This window comes from Peromyscus eremicus, chromosome 5 (genome assembly GCF_949786415.1).
Source record: "Peromyscus eremicus chromosome 5, PerEre_H2_v1, whole genome shotgun sequence".
Taxonomy (NCBI): Eukaryota; Metazoa; Chordata; class Mammalia; order Rodentia; family Cricetidae; genus Peromyscus; species Peromyscus eremicus.
In genome coordinates, this window is record NC_081420.1 from 27,649,459 (window position 1) to 27,664,710 (window position 15,252).

A 15,252-nucleotide genomic window follows, 5' to 3' on the forward strand; every position below is an offset into this window, starting at 1 on the left:
CAGTTGCATTTGAACTTCTAAGAGTGAAACTGAAGCATCAGCATTTTGGAAGCTCTTCAGGAGAGTGGGGAGTACAGCCACTGTTGGGAAACTGATATCTCTCACTAAGCCTAGAAGGGACCCTGCCTGCCTGGAGTCATCTTGTTAGCACTACTTTCCAAATAACTAGGCAATAAGCAAGTTGCTTTGATGTGATATCATCCTTGATTTCTAGACATCCAAACTAAACCTTATATTCCAGGGTTTCTTTATCCTTTGACACTTTTACAGAAGTTCAGGCTCTGTTTAAGCTTTAGAGTTTAAATAAACTCACTGTAACTAAGAATCTCTGTGCGTTTTTGCTCAGTAGGATAAAGTACACATTTCTTATGACATTCTTTGGAATTGAGGGTGATATTATGAGATAGTGTTCTTTTTATTAGATTTTTATTGATTTATTTTGCATCTATCTATATATGCCACAGCATGCATAGGAAGATCAAGAGGGCAACTTGAGAGAGTCACTTCTCTCCTATCATATGGGTCTTGGAATCTAACTTAAGATACCCAGCTTGGTGGTAGGCACCTTCATCTGCTGAGCCATCTTGACAGCCCACAAGACAGTATTAACAGCCTAGTAGAGTAAATTTAATTTCAGAAGAATAGTGGAGACATGTCTTCAAGATTGGAGCATTCATCCCAGGGAGAACTTTAAGTCTGATGAGAGAGTATTCTTTTCTACATAGAAGTTGTAGTTTTTCCGTCTTGCACATCTGTGAATGGACTGTGGTTCATCAACCAAGAAAATGTCTTACATACTTTCCTACAGGCAGTCTGATGCAGACTTTTTTCTCACTTGAGATTCCTCTTCACAGATAACTCTAGTTTGTTGACAAAATAAAAAGGAGAAGAGAGGGAGGGACAGAGGGAGAGAGGGAAAGAGGGAGGGAAAAGCAAAGCCAACCAGGGCTTTGCCTGGAGTTTATGCTTGTGACTTTCACATAATACATTTTCAGGGTCAATCTATGTTGTAGCATCTTTCATTACTTCATTCCACTTTGTTGCTGGTCGGACTCCACTGTGTGAATACACTTCTGTAAATTTAGTCACTCTTCAGTTATCAGTGAACATTTTGTTGCTCCTTTTTTTCTCTTAAACATTTTGTACAAGTTTCCAGAAGCTATTTCCGACCATATACTTGCATTTCTTTTCAGTAAATACCTAAGAGTGGACTATTCAGAATTTTACTCTGTGACGAACTGCCATGCTATTCTCTAGAGTGTCTACATCACTGCGTATTGTCATCAGCAGTGTTCAAGGATTCTGATTTTGCCACATTATAAATAAGCACTCATTAATACCTATAGTTTATATTGTAGTTTATACCCTTCTATGTATGAGGTGGCATGATGTATAGAATAATGTATACCTTTATTACAACAAACATGGTTTTGACTTAGGTTGACTTTGAGACATCTAAGGAAGGCTAAAATGGGACACAGGGTACAACATAACCTTGGCCCTGACCTTCTTGGTATCTAAACTCCACTCTGAAATTAAAGCCCATTGCTAACTTTACAGTGCTTAAAAGAGAAAATGTGATTGGGGTTATTGGGAAATCCCATGGCATGACTCACCTTGCAGTACTAGATGAGAATCCTGCTTTTCAGTCTCATGTAGCCCTTCCCTGGTACTGATGAAACAGGACGTTCTTCTCAGATGGACAAGACAGTACCTTTTTATACTGCTTCATGGAGTTTTAGAACGTATCAATCGATATGTATATATGGTTTTCGGAAAGCTACCTGCTTCCCTGTACAAATTCAACTGCTACTACAAAGACATAGACCTCCTTATTGCTAGTCCAGTTAGATTTTGAATCCTACTTATTCTATCTAACTGGTAACATTGACTAAATCTCCTTTTTGTAACTTCATCTTTAGTTCTCTTCACTCCAGTTTCCTTGCCTGCTTTATCCTGAATCCCTAGTGTGTGCTGGTTTTCTCTGAGCAGGTCTGCAGTTGAAGTTCTGATAGAGCTTACTCTTGACTCCCTGCTTATCTGTTTGAATAATCTCGTTTTTAATGTGAAAGCATTGTTTCCTGGCAGCCTAATTTCTCTGCATTGGTGGTGACTAGATGTGTATTGATGGGCTTTACTCTCTAACTGCCGCTGTCAGAGCTCTTTGGGAAGCTCGTCAATCTTGTGCTTTTTTAATTGACATCAATAATATGTTTGCATTTATCAATATTTCCTAATTACCAGGTTATAACAGTGAAATGTCTACAATAAATCATATGTACAGATAACTTCAGACATTAGGGCTTTAGATTCCTGCCAATATTTGGTGTGTTGTAAGTTGTTTTCTGAGGAATATTTTGCATGTGAAAGGAACTGTGCAGCAAGACAGAAAACTGAACCCATGTTGCCAAAGGGCTATAAGTTAAAGATCCAGTCATGCCAATTTAAATAACTGTTTCCAGAGCACCACAGTTCATTCCACGAAGTTCAGTCTCTTGCCCTGATGAATGCAAATGTATCTCCCCTGAGAGTGAGGAACTCTGCTGAGGGAGTAAACTAGAGTGTCAGATGGGGAGGAAGCTAAGCGGGCCCTGTTTGCTTAAATGGCTTGCCCAGAGTCAGTGACTTTACAGAACTGGGTTCAAATTGGGCCCATCAGAGTAGACTTGTGATCCTTTAAGACAAGCTTAACCAAATCCAAGAGGTCATTCAGGTATCAGATCAATCGGCGTTGCTGTTGAGGACATAAGGCTCAGTTCTAATCGAGAGCCCGTGCAAGAGTTGAGCATTGCCTTTTGTAGTCATGTCTCTTTAGTCTTAACATGGAATTCTTCTGCAATCTTTTATCAGCGTTCAGGACACAGACATAGGTAGCCCAGAATGTTCTCCTATCTGAGTTTGTCAGGTTGTTCTCTAGTGACACACTCAAAATTAGACCCTTGTCAAGAAAACTGCATAGGTAATATGCTGTTCTTCCCATTGCTTTATATCAGGAAACTTATAATGTCCTTTGTACTATTATTGCTTCACACTTGGTCATTTGTAAGAATGGATTTAACCAGATATTTCCATTGTAAAAATCCTGTTTCTCTGTAATTACTAATCTTTTTATTTTTAATAAATAAATCCCCAACGGCTTTTCATCCAGTGCTTTTTCATTAATGTACCATGTCTGAGTCGGTTCTTACATTAGTGCCTCCAAAATGGTGATGTTTCTCATTCTCTTATCGCCATCTTCTGCATAGCAAAGTGGGCCCACTTTTAACAAGAATAACTCCTGACTTAGAATCAGTTGCATTCCTCAGCCTGTTTTACTCCTCATTCATGGTTGAACAGACTCATGATGTGACCCATTCTGAAGCCTGACCTAGGAGTTGGTGTTCCACTGTTCCTTCTCAGGGGCTGAAGGTCAGTCTGTGTCAAGAGGACTTTGCTTCCCTGAGCTGCCTACGATACCACTGAACCTGCTTGCAGCACTAACATGCCCAGAACAAGAACTAATTCCCCCCTAAATCCCTGTGTGAAGATAACCTGCGTGCTGGGCTTACCACAGCTATGTTTATCTAACATAAGGTGAACATTTTTCATATGACTCAATTTCCTTTTTTAATGGTTTCCAGTATTTTATTTTTTAGATTCCCATGATTTGTTTATCCCTCAAATGTTGAATATTTACTTAGTTTCTGATTTTTTTCTAATTATAATACTGCCATAAATATCTTCGTGTATGTCCCTGATAGCTTTTGTAGGACAAATGTATATCATTAAAAGGACTGGACTGTGTGATTACCATATTCTTTAAGTATATGAGGCAACTTTTTAATATAATACCTTATATAGAATAAATCATTGCACTTTCCTCAGAAATAGCTACACGTGTATGAAGAGGTGATGTTTTGCATACCTTACTGGGGGTTCTTAAAGAAATGGGCTCAGGTTTAGAACTTTTGCTTTTCAAGATTAGGATCTGAAAACTCCCCAACACCACACACACTGCCTCTGAAGCTTCCTTAGACTCACTTGGTTTAAAACATTCTGCAGCTCTGAACAATAGATTTAATTCTAATTAACTAGTTATGAGGCTGTTAGGAGCTTTTCTTGCTCTGTTGGTAAAAAATATATATATATATATATATTACAATTGGCATCTGTCAGATTGTCATTTCTAAAGAGAAGACTTGAGATGTTTTCTATTGGTAATTGATTGTGCGGCATCATTTGTAATGCTGAGGATACAGTGAGTCCCTTGCCTCTTATAATCATTTGCTGCCTATTTGTGCTCTGTGTTGGGTAGTGTAGGGTAATGGCAGTTTTCACATTACACACTGGACTGCTATTTCCCTTACCAGAGTTGCATCAAACCACTTACTCTAATTCAGTTTATTTATAATTTGGAAAACTGATTATAGAATCTTAGACTAGTAGCCAGGCGGTGGTGGCGCACGCCTTTAATCCCAGCACTCGGGAGGCAGAGCCAGGCGAATCTCTGTGAGTTCGAGGCCAGCCTGGGCTACCAAGTGAGTTCCAGGAGAGGCGCAAAGCTACACAGAGAAACCCTGTCTCGAAAAACAAAAAACAAAAAAAAAACAAAAAAAAAACAAAAACAAAAAAAAAGAATCTTAGACTGGTAATTCAAACCACTGCTACATTCTTTCCACTTAAGAGACCATGATAACTAAGACACAGGAACACGGTGGGAACTAGGTTGGCAACACTTGTTCTTCTTTCAGTAGAGACACGTTACCAGTGAATTTCGTGAGGGCGGAGATCATGCTTTTGAGGTCTCTGAAACAAGTACTGTTCTTCCACCTTGCCCCTAAAACACACACTCTGTAACATGAGTTGTCTGCACTTGTCTTTCCAAGTACTCATTTCTGGACAACAGACATAGAACAGAGATGTCTAAATGTACTGTCCCAGGAAAGAGTCTGTAAGCCAAAATGCTTCCCAGATATCAGAGGGAAGATCTGTTTAAGATTCTGGTTCCTAGAATTCAGTGTTGTACGTCACATAAAAGACAGTTGCATTATATCCTGAGTATGTGTGTTTGTGTGTTGCTGCATTTGATAGAGATGATTTTAATCACATACATAGCATCCCATTACATTTTCCGTATCATAGCCTATTAGAGCCATCATATTCAATTTTTTCCTCATTAAAACCTTTAGAACAAATACTACTATAGAATACCACATAAATTTTCTTCTGTATAGGTTTTTTTCTAAGGTAGAGTTATATTGAGCTAAAACTTATCTGTATATAAAGAAAGCATTTTTAATCGCAGCTTTTTTTTTTTAAGTTTAGCCTCCTTGCTCAAGCCAAATTGTGTTTTAAAAACAAAATTTTAAGCCTCAAATGCTTTGAGCCCACTAAGGAATTTACAGAGACAGCAATACTGTCTATTCTACATGCTTAGTGTAATACTTTATTATTCCAGAGTAAACTCAGACTCGATTCTAGCAACATCCTATAAAAAAAATTAACGTGAGGAAAAGATAATTTCTTTGTGTGGGGTTAAGGCAAATTAGAAAGCATGAGACTGAACTCATCTGGTTGAGTCATTAAATCACAGGAGAAACTTGAAAGAGTTCCATAAATGTTCTTTGTTCATTTATTAAATAGAGATGTCCATATTAATCTACTTTGCTATACCAGTAAAGGAATTCTTTGGATCAGATCAACTTTTGTTGTTGACTTATGTTTGGGGATAGCAGGGGTAAAAGCATGTGTTGGCATGTTTTCACAGGTGACTTAACTATCTTTGTTTTTCCTTTTCTGGCTTTTTAATTGTTCATAACAGATATTGCAGGTAACTCATAAGGGTAGGCCCCATGCCCAGCAGTCAATAGCCAACACAAAATAAACTCAGTGGCATCTTTGGGGGTTGTCTCATAATGCTGTGACAGGGCAATTTTTTTTAATCTTACCAGTCCTTTGTGTATATATTTATGGCTTCCAGTTTTGTATTTTTATGACATTTCTCTGTGTGCAAATGTGTTTCTTGTGCTTTTTCTTTGGCTCTTTCTCTTATATTTGTTTTATCCTATTCTGATTTGTTTGTTTGGCTTATTTTATTATTATTCCTTAAGTATTTGTTTGTTTTCTAAGAAGAGACAGAAAGGATGTGGATCTAGATGGGAGAAGAATAAGGGAGGAACTGGGAAGAGTTAGGGGTGGGGGAACCATAATCAGAATATATTTAATCAGACTATATTGTGTGAAAAAAAATCTACTTTCAATAAAAGAAAAACTATCATAAAAAAGAAAGTCATAGTAATTAACAGAATTGGGCTGGAGAGATGACTCAGAGGTTAAGAGCACTGGCTGCTCTTCCAGAGGTCATGAGTTCAATTCCCAGCAGCCACATGGTGGCTCACAACCATCCATAATGAGATCTGGTGCCCTCTTCTGACCTGCAGATGTATATGCAGACAGAACACTGTATACATAATAAATAAATAAATCTTTAAAAAACAATAAATAATCAACAGAATTTAATAAGTGGCTCTTTGCTTTGTCCCAGCTACCATGTGTAGTATTATAGACCTTCATGGTTCCTAATGGCTAAGATACAAGAATCATGCATGTCAGAATTAAAGGGATTGGTGCCTTTATTGATCTTTTCATACTATTATGGTTTGAATACAAACTCCCTACCACATAGTTTTCAACACGTGTTGTCAGCAACAAGGGACTAAGGAGGCTCAAAGGAAGTTCAAAGTTCAGTTAGAGGTGTGGGTGAGGACTTGTCCAGACTTGCACAGCTCCAGTGTTCTGTAGTGTTATATTCATGGGTTATATTCAGTAAATTTTATTTATTTACCAATTTCTGGAATTACCTTATAATTTTTATTAAGAAGCAATTCTTTACATTCAGAACCCAGAACAATACCTGATCTGCATGCAGTAGTTACTCAGGAAGAGTTTGTAGTGTATAAGTGAACATTAGAAAGCAGGATCTGCCAGCAAACCAGTTTACTCGTCCTCAATCCAGAAGCAGGAACTTGGAGCTCATTGTACCCTGTTTTTATTTTCTGTAGAGAATAGGATCCATTTTCTAAATACCAAAGGCTTAAATTAGTCTATTGAAATGTTAATACAATTTATCTGTATTAAGTGTGAACAAATCCTTTTTGTGTTTGTATTATTTTTAATAGCATTTCCACAGAGAATTCTAACCTTGTGGACACATGGCTGTTATAGGTTCCATCTGAGCACCCAGTATTTAGGAACTATTACCTTCCAAGGACAAAAAAAGAATACTTTTTTCCTTGGAAAAATAAAAAAGTTCTTGTGAGGGTGACTGCCTGATTGTAGTAAAGTTCTTTATTGTGAGATCTCAGTGCACACTATCTGTACCTTACTTTTGATTTCTACTTTTGATTTATTTGTTATGACACAGCATCTACAATGTAGACAATTGTGGATAGCTATGTTTAGTATGTTTAAGGGTATGTAACTCACTAGTAGAATGCTTTCCTAGCATGTAGAAGACTTAGGTTCAGTCCCTATTTCCTCAGTAAAAGAAAACATATAAAAATGTCTTTAATGAAAGTAATTTGAAAGATAGAAAAATGGAAAGATTGCCCCATAGTCCCTTACACAGAAGTTTTGAAGCACAAGAAAAAGATACAACCTTTGATCCTTATTTATAATTAACAGATATAAATTGTATGTTTTCAGTGTGGAGTGTGATACATTGCTTTATATGTGTTGTAAGATGATTTTATCAATCTAGCTACCATGCCTATCACTTTTCAGCCTTATTGCATGTATCTGAGTGATCCGTGCGTCTGAGGTCTACTCTCTCAGCAGTTGTTCAGTATACAGAGCACTACCACTGACAGCAGTCCCTGTGGTACATAGTGGATTCTAGCAGGAGCTAGATTCAACGGCCTGGTTAGCTGTCACAGTCTGTGTCCTCCTTTTGGTTACTTTAGCCCTGTCCCCAAAAGATGAGAAATGACCACCTCTACACCAATACTTATTTCCTGGATCTAAGAAGAGGGAGAAGAGTACAGTAGATAAATGAGATTGATGTGGTACTGTAAATAGGAGATTCTGTATGACACATCAGAATTAGTTAATAATAACTTTATTCTCCAGATTTTTTTTTTTTTTTTTTGCCAAATAGAATCTCAGAATTATTGTATTGGTGCGCAGCCCCTTTAGGAAGGACAACCTCACTTACTATAATAACTATCATTTATTGAATTGCCAGATGCTACTGCTGTTTTCACTGACCAGAGATGAATACAAACAATGTTTACCTCTTCAGGCTGCAGAATTAGACATTAAGTATAGAAGAGGTTTTGACTCAGCAGCAAATAGAAGATGTGATGTAGAATTGGAGGGCACAAGGAACCTCTGGTTTATACAGCAAAGAAAAGGACAAACATTGCAATTCAGTACATTTGATTGATTTTCTTTTCCGTGAGCCCTGACTAAGTCAACTAGAGACCCAGTTCCTGAGTGCCTTAAATCATGCCTGTGGGCTTTGGTTAGTCTCTGTACTCATCACCACATGAAGACTAAACTCCTTGGGGTGAGGACAAAAGATAGAAGCAGAAGTCTTTGGTAATTAAATACATGTGCCAAGTACAGTCAAAGTCTAAGATTTGTGCTTCCATTATAGTTTCTCCCACTCTTTATGGTAAATGCTAGATAGTAAAAATAAAGCATGTATACAGATAAAATCTCCCTACAATAAAAGTCTCTGTAATATACAATATTGTTCTCTCTCGGGTTATACCCTCCTTAAAATTGATGCATTTCAACTAAAGAATACAGAAGATCTATCGATCTCAAGCAAAATGAGACACACAGACACAGGTTATTATACTCTCTGCACTGATCAAGGGTGGACGTGAACAGTGATTCCTCAAAGGGGCAGTCCATCAGAGCCACCTTGTTAGAATACACATGTTCAGGCTTGTCGTTGTGAGCACCTGCTCTCCTCTGTAAAGCCATGACCCTAAGCCGTTAAAAAAATAGATGTATAAATGATGTATATTGAACATTGATTGGTTTTTAATAGCCAGAAGGCTATGACCATGTATAGGTACATCACACATAATGACAAGTTTATTAATCTTAGGTATCCAATAAATGAAACTTTAAAATGGATCTTTGGTAAACATTTAAGCATTGACTAAAATCTAATCTATGTTTCTTTAACCAATTTAAAAAGCAGTTGCTCCTCTAATTTAGTTGCTTTTTTTTTTTTTTCAATTCAAACAGCTTAAAGAATAGCTAAAGCAGTACAGAAACGGTCATTACAAAGCCAGTTACTACATTTATACTTGAACCTGTTCTAAAATGTTAACAGCATTGGTTTGACTTTACTTTTCATTATTTCTATACAACCTTGTGGGGTTTCAGAAATGTAATGTTAATTAATACCTGTCTGAGTTTAATAATCTGTAATAGGACCTGGAGGCTACTGATTGCCAGAGTCTGAGCTGCCCCATTAAGAGCAAAGTTGGCTTCTTATACTAGTGTGAGTGTTTGTGGTTCACTCAGTTCGAAGAGTGCTGTTCTCTACAATAGAGAACAAAGGAGAACCAAAGGACAGAAGAAGTCCCGTCAGACTGAGTGCAAGTTGCCAGTTTTTAGGTGCATCCAGCAGGACACAGACCTGCAGCTCAGGCTCCTCGGCGTCTGATGACAGGTACAAGTAGGCTGTGTTGAGTGTAAGAGAGTGAGAAAGAAAAGACAGACAGAATAGCAGGGGTGAGAGAGGGAAGACATGGAAGAACTGCTTGGTAGGAAAGAACAGAGAATGGTTAAGGCAAGTGTTTGAGAGAAAGGGCAGATGGATCCATATGTGAGTGTTTGTGAGGACATGTTGACTAAGAGAACGGAGCAAATACAGAAGTAATCAGTGAAGTCCAATAAAGGATGTAGCAGAACATGGACCTAGAGCTACAGGGGGAAGGCATGCTTCTTGAAATTCCTTTTAAAGAAGGAAAGAAAGGCATACACGATAAATCTGAGGCAGAGGAACTGAACATATTCATATATTCTTTCTTACCTTCTCATTCACCTTTTATCCTGGTTTTGTTTAACATTGTAAACTCAGATTATCAGATAAACCAAGGCTCTCTTTTGTGCTTTTCTTTTTCTTTTTCTTGACAAGAAAATTAATTTTAAATGGTCCTGATCCCTTCAGAGACTCAAGAGTGAAATTCTATGAGTAAAGTCTGGGTTATAGGATTAAGGTATATTGTGTGAGAAAAGTGGAAAGTCTGTAGTGTAGGTATTTGGGAGAAGCGCCTCCTTAAGTACAGATAAGGGAAAGCAGGCAAGGCAGTATTAAAGTTGAAATTGAATCACGTGATTCTTAACAAGACCATCCAGCATTGGTTTGAGGTATTTAGAGCACATAAAGAGATTGACACCTTTTCCCCAAGCTAGAAATAGCAAAGACAAGACAGCAATAGGAGTCATTTGAAGAAGGCCACACTTAAGGACATCACCCTCAGGTTAGCAGAACAGCAAGGCCTTTGAGGCTAGGATAATGGGAAGGACTAAAGAAGCAGAAGTCACAATGAAGAAAAATACCAAGTTCAAGGGTAGCAGGTTGGGAAAAGCAAAAGGCTGATTAAAATCTTGGACATGTTCTAGATGCCAGTGAGATCCAGGTTGCAGCATTAGAGAGGCAAACAAACAACTGAATTTGAACATGCTAGATGTTTTGTATGAGCCAGGGTCTTGGGAAGATCATTAGCATAGATGCTAAAGAGACTACTCATGAAGGCGGAAGAATGAGTACACAGGAATATAGAGCCAGGTACTAGTATCACAGGAGGAATAAAAGCTGCACATTTGAAAAGAGGTGTGAGATTGCACAGGGCACACGTACACTGCCATGTGTGGTAACCCAATAGGACTGTGACATATTGAGTAGCCTGTATATGGGTGTCTAATGAGGCATCTAGGATTCCTTGCTTTTCAGATGTCACTGAGAACAGCTCCTGTGAGATGCCAGCATTCATGGGTTAACCCAAGAAGCAAATAAGTTTACTTAACTGATTCATAATTTATACCTATGTGTTGAGACTTGGCTTACTTCTTTACAGGTAAGAAACTGTGGTGTAAGAGAATATTGATTGACTTGTGTGGCCAACATTAATAAGACACTATCTGCCATAGTCATGTCTTCTCTGATTAAGCACAGTACAGAAGCATTAGAAGCCATGCATGGTAGGCACACCTTTAACCCCCACACCTGGGAGACAGAAGCAGGTAGATCTCTAAGTTTGAGGCTTCATAGTGAGCCCCAGGCCAGCCATAGTTACATAGTATGACCTGTCTCAAAAAAAAAAATTTTTAAACAAAAAAAAATTGGAAAAAAATAGCCATAGCCTAAAATGTATTATAAGGAAGCATAATTATATAAAGCCCAACTGAGGCTACCTCTCTCAGCATTCCCATGTGACCAGTAGCTCCACTTGTGAGTATATTGCCTTAAAGAACTGAAAGCAGAGTGATGAGCAGATACTTGTATGTCTTTATTCATAGCAGTGCATTTGACCATAGCCAAAAATAGATTGTGTTGATAGATGAATGTCTAGATCAGCAACATGCAATAATACAATATCATGGAAAAGCATTCCCCTCTAAAAATAGTAGGAAATTCTGGCATGTGCCACAATATGGATGAACCAAGAAGACATATGCCAAGTGAAATAAAATAATCTCAAAGGACAGTACTTTACCATTACAATTATAGTGGGTACCTGGAGTTGTCACATTCACAGAGATAGTGTAGAACAGTATTGCTAAGGCATGCAGGAAGAGAGGATAAGGAACTGGTATGTAATGAGGGCAGAGCTACAGTTGAGGTGGTGAAGTAGTTCTCTGATAGATGGAAGGGATAATAAGAAGAACAATGTGAATGTACAGAGCTACTGAGTTATATACCTAGTCACAGTTAAAACAGTAATTTTATGAATAATTAATCAAACAGAAGAATGATACATAAAGAAGTCTTCCTATGAAAAAGAATATAAGATGGCTCACTGTGTAAAGGCAAGTGCTGCCTACCTAACTATGTGAGTTCAGTCCCACATTGTAGAAAGAGAAACAGGCTCATACACGGTGTCTTTTTTTTTTTAATCTCATCTGTATTTACCTTTTAAAGTAGAATGTGACCGAGCACTATATTTCCATTCAGAAGACTTGCTGGGTTACAAGACCTAGGGAAGCGTAGGGTTTTGTTCTCAGTACTTTGGAAAACAAGCCACATGGGGAATTCTTCTGTTTTAGCTTGTGTTCTTCTAAGACTAGAACATGCAGAATTACTACAGGGTATGAAAATTTTTAAGATGAAACTTAAGCCATCTTAATTTTTTTCCTTTTAAACATGAAGCTAAATCTCAGAATACTTCCAAGTGACAAATTATTTGGTCTACTAAGGAATCCAGCTTCTCTGAACAGCTAAATACTTCAGACCACAAAGTTAATAGGTTACGTTATGTCTTACAACAAACGTTTTACCAACCGGTTGAATTAAACCTATAGTATCACAGTATCACAAGTAGAAAGAAATTTTATCTTCCCCTTTGTTTACATGCCACACAGATGTTTTAAATGTTAACAAAAATAAACAAAAACCCTGGAAAATGTTATAAGAGAAGGAATGAAAGTAAGCATCAAACATAGTTCTGGTGAAGTTTAGTCTACTTCTTCCATGCTCGATGTGTCGTCATCTCCTTCCAGGGGTGGCATCTCTTCAGTTACAGCAGCACTGGTATCATCCACAGTGGGATCATCTTCATCAATACCTAGACCAAGCTTGATCATCCTGTAGATCCTGTTAGCATGTGTCTGGGGATCTTCCAGACTGAAACCAGAAGACAGGAGTGCAGTTTCATACAGATGACCAGATCCTTCACAGACTTGTCATTCTTGTCAGCCTCCGCCTTTTGCCGTAGGGTTTCAATAATGGAGTGATCAGGGTTTATCTTCAGGTGCTTCTTTGCTGCCATGTAACCCATTGTTGAGTTGTCTCTGAAGGCTTGAGCTTTCATGATTCTCTCCATGTTTGCTGTCCACCCGTATGTGCTCGTGACAAGACAGCATGGGGATGTCACCAATCGGTTTGATACAACCACCTTTTCAACCTTTTTCTCTAAAATATCTTTCATAATTTTGAGGAGGTTTTCAAATTTTGTCTTTTTCTCTTCCTGTTTCTTTTTCTCCTCTTCATCTTCTGTGAGTTCCAGTCCTCCTTTGGTAACCAACACCAAGGTCTTACCCTCAAATTCCTTCAGCTGTTGCACACAATACTCATCAATGGGCTCAATCATATAGATTACTTCTAAGCCATGCTTTCGGAGACGTTCCACAAAGGCCGAGTTAGCAACTTGGTCCTTGGTCTCACCTGTGATAAAGTAGATGCACTTGTGGTTTTCCTTCATTCTGGTGCAACAGTCCTTGAGAGACACCGTCTCATCTCCAGAAGCAGATGTGTAGTATTGCAACAGCTCTGAAAGCTTTATCCGATTTTGAGAGTCTTCATGAATTCCAAGCTTTATATTTTTTGAGAACTGCTCATAAAACTTTTGTAGTTCTCTTTATCTTCTGCCAGTTCAGTAAATAGTTCTAAACATTTCTTGACCAAATTCTTTCTGATAACTTTAAAAATGTTGCTTTGCTGCAACATTTCATGGGAAATATTTAGAGGAAGATCCTCAGAATCCACCACTCCTCTAATGAAATTCAGATACTCAGGAGTTAACTCCTCACAGTTATCCATGATGAAAACTCTGCACACATACGACTTGATGTTGTTCTTTTTCTTTCTGTTTTCAGACAGATCAAAAGGAGCACGTCTTGGGACAAAAAGAAGGGCCCGGAATTCCAATTGTCCTTTAACAGAAAAATGCTTCACTGAAAAAGGTTCTTCCCAGTCCTTGGTTAAGCTCTTGTAAAATTCTCCATATTCTTCATTATTAATGTCATCAGGATTTCTGGACCAAATAGGCTTTGTTTTGTTGAGTTCTTCTTGATCAATGTAATTTTCTCTTATCTTCTTCTTCTTCTTGTCACCATCCTTCTTTCCTTCTTCATCAGAACCAACATCTTCTATTTCAGGCTTATCCTCAGACTCCTTTTCTACTTTTTCTTTCTCTTCCTCTTTATCTTCTTTTTCTTCAGCTTCATCATCACTGACTTCCTTATCACATTCCTTCTCCACGAAGAGAGTAATAGGATAGCCAATAAACTGAGAATGTTTCTTCACAATCTCCTTTATTCTCCATTCCTCCAAATACTCGGTTTGGTCTTCTTTCAGGTGTAAGATAACCTTTGTTCCATGGCCCATTGGTTCACCTGTGTCAGTCCTCACTGTGAATGAGCCCCCTGCTGAGGATTCCCAGGCATACTGCTCATCATCATTATGTTTGGTGATCACAGTCACTTTCTCAGCAACCAAATATGCAGAGTAAAAACCAACACCAAATTGGCCAATCATAGAGATATCTGCACCAGCCTGCAAAGCCTCCATAAAGGCTTTGGTACCAGACTTGGCAATAGTACCAAGGTTATTGATCAGGTCAGCCTTGGTCGTTCCAATTCTGGTATCCACAATAGTAAGGGTTCGATCTTGTTTGTTGGGAATAAGATTAATGTGCAGCTCCTTCCCAGAGTCTAGTTTACTAGGGTCCGTCAGACTCTTCTCATATCTGATCTTGTCCAGAGCATCTGATGAATTTGAAATCAGCTCCCTCAGAAAGATCTCTTTGTTTGAATAGAAAGTATTGATGATCAAGGACATCAACTGAGTGATTTCTGCCTGAAAGGCGAAAGTCTCCACCTCCTTCTCCTCCATTGGTTGGTCTTGGGTCTGGGTTTCCTCAGGCATCTTTCTTTGCTCAGTGACCATGCACAAAACGTGACCAGCTGCACCACCACACTGAAGCAACTATACAAGTTGTCTTTTGACCTCCATGTGCACATCATGGTGAACAACCTGGCCCTAACTTTCAGTTATCAATGGGTGCTTGCTCCTATTGATTTTTTTCACTTGTATATTTCATCGTCTGTAGAAAATCAGTGAGAACATGATCTGTGTATCATTTTCTAATCTTCCAAGAACACATACTTGTACATGCACAAATACTGGCTTTATTTTACATGGAACAGCAATAATAAGTCTTATTAAAGCCATTTCCTTTCTGTTTTCTTTTACTTACTTCGTTGGTTTCAGGAAGGGGCACCCAAGACACTTCATTCACTCCCATGTGT

At 38.2% G+C, this 15,252-nt stretch overlaps 2 protein-coding genes across 3 annotated transcripts in view; one reads left to right on the plus strand and one right to left on the minus strand.

Moving 5' to 3' along the window:
* Lyrm4 (LYR motif containing 4) overlaps nucleotides 1-15,252 on the plus strand; it is a 115,369-nt gene that overhangs the window by 37,353 nt on the left and 62,764 nt on the right. The gene's annotated exons all lie outside the window — the stretch shown is intronic.
* Nucleotides 12,462-14,869, minus strand: LOC131911209 (heat shock protein HSP 90-alpha-like). Its single transcript, XM_059263158.1, is given in 3 exon segments — nucleotides 12,462-12,884; nucleotides 12,887-13,570; nucleotides 13,573-14,869. Coding segments are annotated over 3 exon segments (2,187 nt in total). The 3' UTR covers nucleotides 12,462-12,678.